We start from the raw sequence: 8433 nt of genomic DNA on the forward strand, positions 1-8433 counted from the left end.
AAAACAACACGATCTCGGTTAGGCAAATCTAAGATATCAACATGGGACAAGCTCAAGCGAGAGATACAGAAAAATTTTCTTCCGTTCAATTACGATCAGATTATGTTTCATAAATTTCAGAACTTGGGTCAAGGCAATCGAACTGTAGATGGTATGCTACTGAATTCTTCAAGATGATCAACTGTGTGGAAGTTTGTGATACCGAAGAACAACTAACAATGCGTTTCACTGGAGGTCTTCGTCAGCAAATTCAATTTACTCTAAACCTTTTCCAACCACAGTCAATCTATGAGGCTCATCAACAAGCCATGACGGTGGAAGCACAAAACAAGAATGGCTTTCAGGCCTGGGGTTCAACAAGAACTAACAGACATACAACGACCGCCCCTGCAACTGTTCCGAACGACGCAACCACTTCAAAGACAGAGACAGCTATCGTGCCCGCAACTGCAACTCAGCAACCTCGAACTAGCGGTTTACGCTGTTACTCCTGCGGTGAAGCTGGCCACCGACAATCTGCTTGTCCTAATCGGGCTCGACGCGGGTTACTTATCGATGAAGCAAATCAAGAGCAGAATCCTATCTACGATGAAGAACCACCTGAAGAACAAGAAGAACTCTACCCAGACTCGGGACATCTTCTGATGGTACGCCGATCGTGCTTCACTCCAAAGGCCGAGGAGCAATGTCCACAACGATTTAAGCTCTCTCAGTCACGTTGTACGATCAATGGACGAGTATGCCCTTTTGTGATTGATTCCGGTAGCTGTGAAAACGTTATAGCCGCAGACGCAGTCACTAAACTCAAGATACAAGACGAGCCTCACCCTTATCCTTACAAACTTTCGTGGCTCCAGCAAAATCACGATCTTGTTGTCACCCGACGAGCGTTGGTCTCTTTCTCCATCGGTCCTTCATATAAAGATCAAGTTTATTGCGATATCGCACCAATGGACGCTTGCCATTTACTCCTAGACCGCCCATGGGAATTTGATCGACGCGTACTTCATGACGGCTTCCTCAACACATACAGTTTCACTCTTAGCAATCACAAGTTCATCCTCAAACCATCATCACCGGACATCACCACCAACACTACAGCCAAAACCGCAAACCCAGTGTTATTTCTACGCAAGACACCATTTATTTCAGCTATGCATGAAGCCGTCATGGTCCTTGCAGTTGTCACCAAACCAAAGCTCACTTCGCCCCACGTCGAAATCTCATCGGCTTTTACTTTTATTTTATCCGAGTTTTCAGATGTCTTCCCCGAAGATCTCCCGGACGGCCTTCCTCCTCTCCGCGACATCAAGCACCGTATAGACTTCCTCCCGAACGCTGCTCTCCCAAACCGCTCTCATTATCGCATGAGCCCAAGTGAGCACGAAGAGTTGCGTAGACAAAGTAAAAGAGCTGGTCGCCAAAGGTTTCTTGCACAAGAGTCTCTCACCATGTGCAGTACCCGCCCTTCTCATTCCTACGAAAGACGGTTTGTGTCGAATGTGTGTGGATAGTCGAGCTATCAACAAAATCATTGTGCGTTATCGCTTTTCAATACCACGTCTGGACGACCTCCTCGATCAAATAAGAACCGCTACTGTCTTTTCCAAACTTGATCTCAAGAGTGGTTATCACCAGATACGGATCAACCCGGGCGATGAATGGAAAACGGCTTTCAATACACTTGAAGGACTCTTCGAATGGATGGTCATGCCTTTTGGGTTATCAAATGCCCCAAGCACATTCATGCGTGTTATGAACCAAGCGCTTCGACCTTTCATTGGCAAATTCGTTGTGGTGTATTTCGATGATATATTGATCTTTAGTGTATCATTGAACGATCACCTACCGCACTTGGCAGAAGTTTAAGCCGTTTTGCGTCGTGATAAGCTCTTCGCTACCCTCAAGAAGTGTGAGTTCGGTTCATCCAAGGTCCACTTTGTCGGCTACATCGTCTTAGGCCAAGGACTTGCAGTCGATCCAAGCAAGATCTCTGCTATTCAGTCTTGGCCAACTCCCATGGCAATAACTGAAGTTCGTAGTTTCCACGGTCTGGCCTCGTTTTATCGACGGTTCGTCTCACAGTTAAGGGGTCTCATGTCTCCTATTACCGATTGTATTCCTGATGGACAATTTGTTTGGACGAAAGAAGCAGCTCAAGCTTTCGTGATCATTAAAGACAATGTTTGTTCCGCTCCGGTCCTCGCTCTGCCAGACTTTACATTATTCTTCGAGTTACATTCTGACGCTTCAAAAACAGGAATTGGTGTGGTACATAGCCAGATAGGACGACCTATAGCGTTTTACAGTGAGAAATTGGCTGGTTCGCGCTCCCGTTATAGTACGTACGAAATCGAATTTTATGCAATCGTACATGCTACAAAACATTGGAGGCATTATTTATTTCACAAGGAGTTCGTGCTGTACACCGATCATGACGCGCTAAAACATTTAAGTAGCCAAGGCAAGGTTTCCTCTCGACATGCTTCCTGGATCGCGTACCTACAACAATTTACCTTTGTCATCAAACATACTTCCGGAGCTTCTAATCGCGTTGCAGATGCCTTGAGCCGTCGTCATTCCCTATTGGCTACCATGCATCTCTCTGTACTGGGTTTTTGCGACCTGGTCAAGCTTTATCACAATGACCCTTTCTTCGGTAAGATATTTCAAGCTGTGTCTCAAGGTGTCGCCTCGCTGGAGTACACAATTCATGATGACTTCCTGTTCCGTGGTAATCAGCTTTGCATTCCCGCCTCAAGCCTACGCCTGTAACTCCTATTCGAGCTACACCGTGAAGGTCATGTGGGTCGAGATCGTACTTTACACCTAGTCTCCGCCTCTTATTTTTGGCCTTCTTTACGGCGAGATGTCGAGCGATTCGTGGAGCGTTGTGTCGTGTGTCAACAATCCAAAGGCCACGCCTCTAATGCTGGACTTTACATGCAATTGCCCATACCTACACAGGCATGGACGGACATTGGTATGGATTTTGTGGTTGGTCTTCCTAGGACTCAAAAGGGGTTCGATTCAATCATCGTTGTGGTCTATCGATTCTCGAAGATGGTACACTTCATCCCTTGCAAAATAACAACTGACGCTCTTCAAGTGGCTACTTTGTTCTTCCGTGAAGTTTACAAACGCCATGGTTTACCTTTGTCTATTGTCTCCGATCGCGATTCTCGCTTTTTGGGTCATTTTTGACGTTCTTTGTGGAAACTTTTGGGTACAACATTGGACATGAGTTCCGCTTATCTCTGATAGACTATGGATTTGACCCATTTTCATCCATAGTTTATAGGTGTTTTTACTAATAATTATATTATTCTAGAGTATTTATTATATTTATAAGATCAGGAATGTTTTGGAGATAAGTGATTTTGGAGCATTTTGGAGATATTTGGAGCAAGCACCCGAGATGACCATCGAGATCGACTATCGGTCGATATTGGAGAGTTAGAATCGATCGATACACAAGACATGGTGTCGATCGACAGTAAAGCGCGCAGGAAGCCGTTTGGTCACAGCCGACTTGAAGCCCAAGATTTCCCTATTTTACAAGATTGCCCCTGACGAGTTTTTACCCTAATTATATAAGCTTTGCCGCCATGTTAGAGGCAAAGAGTGCTTTCTTTGTGTTTCATTGTTTTATTGCTAGATAGGAGAAAAGATTCAAAGTTATAATTTGTGATTGGAACTCCATTGATATCTATTTTATTATTCTATGAAGTTTTTATACTTAACTGTTGTTATGAATTGCTTAGCCATGTCTGAGTAGTTCTCTTGTTAGATTTTAGGGTTTAAATAGGTTAGGAGGGATTAGCCCCAACTATAGATTGCTGAGTTGTGATAATCATCATTAGGATTGTTCATTAATGCATGTTTCTAGATTTGCTACCTAGAACCTGCCCTTGGATTGATTGATAAAAGCCATAGCTTAATTCTCACCCTGAAAACATTCTAATAGAGCTATGTTTCTTGCTATGAGCAAGGCGAGAGCTGATCTAGTGAGCTTAGTAAGCATTCATTCAACCTGCGCATAAAGCTTGACTAGAGCGCGTCGAGCGATATCACACTTGAATAATCGATCGACGGTGCAAAAGGTGTATCGATCGATACGCCCATTGGAATATCGATCGACACTTTCTATAGATCAATATAACGAGAGTTGAGTTCATAGATCTAGTTAATAGACAACAAGTCAATGCTCGCGAGAGCCGAAAGACTTGTTGATCAAATAGTTGAGCTTTACATTATCATGCATGCAACTCATTAGGCATCTGTAGGATTATAATTCCAACTTTCCTGAATAAAAACCCTAAGTCTAGGTATTTCCTTTTTAAGCACCAAACCCCAAAAAAAACCTGCTAGTGAACAAACACTTGTTCAATATAAAACTGCAATTTACTATTAAAACTCTTAAAACATCTTTGCTTAACAAATCATATTAGAATCCCTAGGTTCTCTAGCCCCCTGTGAATTCGATCTCTTATTTGAGAGAGTATAAATCACTCCTTAGGGTAATTTGAGTGGTATCAAATTTGGCGCTGTTGCCGGGGAGCTTTGATCGCCTATTTTCTAATTTTTGTTAAATATTCTGACATAAAACTTTTCCTTGGATTTTCAGGTACATGTCAAGCTGTACCAGAAGCAACAAGGAATCCCAACTGATATTTTCACCAGATCCTGCAAGTTTGGAATGCACGATCCGTAAGGAAGCGCGCTCCCTATCGACTGACAACAACACTTCCGTGTCGCTCGATTCTGTTCAACCACCGTCGACCCAGACACCAGTCCCGTTGACCAATTCTCGCTCACCCCTGTCGATCGACAACACAAAACTTCCGTCGACTGATACCCTTCACCTGACATCGATCGACATTCCATCTCGGACATATCGATACTGAACCGAGAGACATGGTTGCGCCTTTGATACTTGTTCGGGACAACAATGGAGACCTGCATGACCAGGAGGGTCATCTGCGTAATGCAGCAGGTCAGAGAATATATGCTCAGGGGGCTGCAATCCATGAGCCTGATGCTACTACTACAGGTACTACCTTACATGTAGATGAGGCTGTGCAACCCAGGACGTTGGCTGACTACAACCATCCAGATCGCTACTACACCAACAGATCAGCCATCCTCCCTCCCACCATTGAGAGGGATTTTGAGTTGAAAGCGCGGTACTACACACTTGTGGGACAGCTACCATACCATGGACTATCCCACGAGCATCCTATGGACCATCTGGAGAGGTTCGAGGATCTGATTTCTGCTATTAGACTCGAGGGAGTCTCTGAGGACTACCTATTATGCAAGCTTTTTAGATATTCACTTGTTGGAGAAGCTCTGCATTGGCTTAAGCAGTTACAACCAGGATCTCTTAAATCCTGGAGCGACATCAAGAATGCATTCTTATGCAATTTCTTTGATGAGGCGCGTGCTGAAGACTTGAGGAGCAAGATTGCTACATTCACTCATGAGCCTGCAGAATCATTCAGACGCTCTTGGATCAGATTCAAGTCTTACCAGAGAGACTGTCCACACCACAGATTCAATGAAGTACAGCGACTCAGTACTTTCTACAGAGGCATCGCGGTGCAGTACCAGATGGCTCTTGATGCTTCCAGCAATGGAAACTTCAACACCAGGAATCCAGAGGAGGCAGTCAAGGTGATTGAAAACCTAGCATCCAGCAACAGCACCAAGAACACTGATTTTGAGAGGAAGAGATCTGCCACCATCCTAGGGAATGATCAGATGGATGAGGTGAAAGCAAAACTGGACAGTGTTCACAAGCTTCTCAAGAAGCAGGTTAGCTTTGTTGAAGATGCAGAAGCTGTAGAGGGTAGAGCAGAGGAAGAAGAAGTAAACTACATTGGTGGAGCTGGATTCCAAGGAAACCAGGGTGGAGAAACTCCTATGGAAATAGGAGTAACTTCAACCAAAACTCGCAATACCAGAAATCCTACAACAACAGCTACATCAACAACAGGAATTTTGGAAGTTCCTACTACCAGAAGCCAATGCCGCCTACTCAAGAGAGCAAGATTGAGGAGATGCTCGATAGGGTTCTTGAGGCACAGCAGCGAATGACTGTGGACTTCAATTGGAAGATAGATTCTGTCTACACCAATCTGAACACAAAGTTTGAAACTTTGAGCTCTCATGTGAAGAAGATGGAGATACAGGTTGTGTAGACAGGAGATGCTATTAGGAGGCAGGAAGCTTTAACAAGAGGAGTAGGGGATGATGTGATGAAGCACCACGTGAATGCCATTATTGAGGATGACTTTTGGCAAGTGGTGCAAGAAGGCGATTTCGAGGTAGAAAGTTTGATGAGTTTCGGCGGGTCACATTGGTGTCGATCGACACCAGCCACCGAGCATCGATCGACATACACCAACTCAAATCGATCGACAGGAGTACCAGAGAATCGATCGACAACGCCTACGGAGTCAACCGCGTCTTGCAATGCCCTGAAGATTCTAACTCACGAGGAGTTCGCAGCAAAACACCCACATCCGCCTAGCCCTGACAAAGTTCGAATCGATCGACATGCCAACAGCAACGTCGATCGACACTCAGAAGCTAATATCGATCGACAGCAATCACCGCCTATCGATCGATGAGCCCCTAATACCTACCGAGTGCAGATGCCAAAGATAGATGTGGCACGACTTAACGCACTCAGGCTCAAACCTAAACCTTCAGAACAACCACCGGAGCCTGTCAGGACACCTTCAGATGATGGAGATGATCCTGTGGAAGAGGATATGGTTTCTACTGGATGAACCCTAAGGAGAAGAAAGGAAAAAGTGGCGAAACATCTGAAGAGGGAGGCTAATGAAAAGGAAAAGGAAAATTTCCAAAAGAGAGTTTTCAGAATTCCTCTACATAAGCCATTCGAAGAAGCTTATTACAGCCACAAATTGTGGATGTTCTTCAGAGAAACCAGAGAGAAAGAAGAAGACATTAGGATAATGTTCTGTGAAGCTAGAGAAAAGATGAGGAAAAGGATTACATTGAAGAAGAAGAGTGATCCTGGGAAATTTGTAATACCATGCACAGTGCAGGGTATTGAATTCTCACATGCCTTGTGCGACACAGGAGCATCAGTCAGCATCCTACCTAAGGTTATGGCCGACCATCTGGGTCTGCAGGTGGAGCCTTCGCAGGAATTGTTCACTTTTGTGGATTGTTCCCAGAAGAACTCAAGAGGAATTGTGAGAGACTTAGAGGTGCAGATTGGTAATGCCCTAGTTCCAGTTGATTTCCATGTCTTGGATATCAAGTTAAACTGGAACTCTTCTCTACTACTTGGGAGAGCTTTCTTGTCAACAGTGGGAGCAATGTGCAACTTGCAAACCAACCAGTTGTGTCTAACACTCATGGATCCTAATGCCCACTATGACCCTATCCCAGTCAAGAAGCCACAGACGATCTCCAGAAGAATCAATGATGCAGGAATCATTGCAGCTTGCCACTGTGGAGCCGAGTATGAATCTGACTACTCAGAATCGATCGACACTCATCCAGTTACGTCGATTGACACAAACCATACGAAATTGACCAACGCTGACAAAGAGGAATTGGTCGATAGTAGTCTAGATGATTGGGAGAATGACTACTACAACCCCGCTATTGACGCTTACACAAGACAAAATATGCATACAAACGAGTATGATGAAGACTTCGAGGAGGAACGAGCCATTGAGTACAGAGCCATCCTTAATGAGGAAGATAAACTCATACATCATTCCTCTTGGAAAAGGAATGCACCATCGTTCGACATGACAAGCTTGCCATCGATCGACACTCAACCTCAACAACGATGCCGAAAGCAAGCATCGACCGACACTGCCTACTACAACTCGGTCGACACTGAATTCAACCGTGTGCGAGATGGAGACTACTCGATTGGTAGTTGGGCAGATGAACACCACCACGAGAGCTTTGCAGTAGAAACAGTAACCTACACAACAGGAGCAAATAAACTACAAGATAGTTTCACAGACGAGGAGCTGCTCAACATGCAAAAGCGCGGTGATACAGATCAGTTTCAGGCAGAATCTGCTTGGGAAAGAACTCGTTCTAGTTAATCGATCGACACTCGTCATCAGCAATCGATCGACAAGCTTCCTCAACAATCGATCGACATCAATAATACCACGTCGATCGACAACCATCCAATACCGAAAACCACTGTAAGCGAAAAAGATAAATTTGATAATCAGTATCTAACTCCAGACGAATTTGATATTTTCAGGAACCCTAATGGCTACGCAAAATCCATAGACGGCCGCACACTACACGTATCTGTTGAGATGAGATCAATATATGAGAAGAGAAAGACATGAGGAATTGAGTATGATGAAGAGGCCGTACATGGCGTAGTAATACTAGTTACCCGAGTAACTTGCAAAGGTT

General features: G+C 44.5%; 1 protein-coding gene across 1 annotated transcript; it reads left to right on the top strand.

Moving 5' to 3' along the window:
• The first annotated feature begins 218 nt into the window (after positions 1-218).
• LOC125585953 lies at positions 219-8105 on the top strand. The gene is made up of 4 exons (XM_048755690.1): positions 219-1502; positions 1639-1827; positions 1891-2323; positions 7483-8105. Exons 1-4 carry the CDS (start codon positions 219-221, stop codon positions 8103-8105), a joined length of 2529 nt encoding a protein of 842 aa, XP_048611647.1.
• The last annotated feature ends 328 nt before the right edge of the window (positions 8106-8433 follow it).

The sequence above is a fragment of the Brassica napus genome, chromosome C4 (genome assembly GCF_020379485.1).
Source record: "Brassica napus cultivar Da-Ae chromosome C4, Da-Ae, whole genome shotgun sequence".
Taxonomy (NCBI): Eukaryota; Viridiplantae; Streptophyta; class Magnoliopsida; order Brassicales; family Brassicaceae; genus Brassica; species Brassica napus.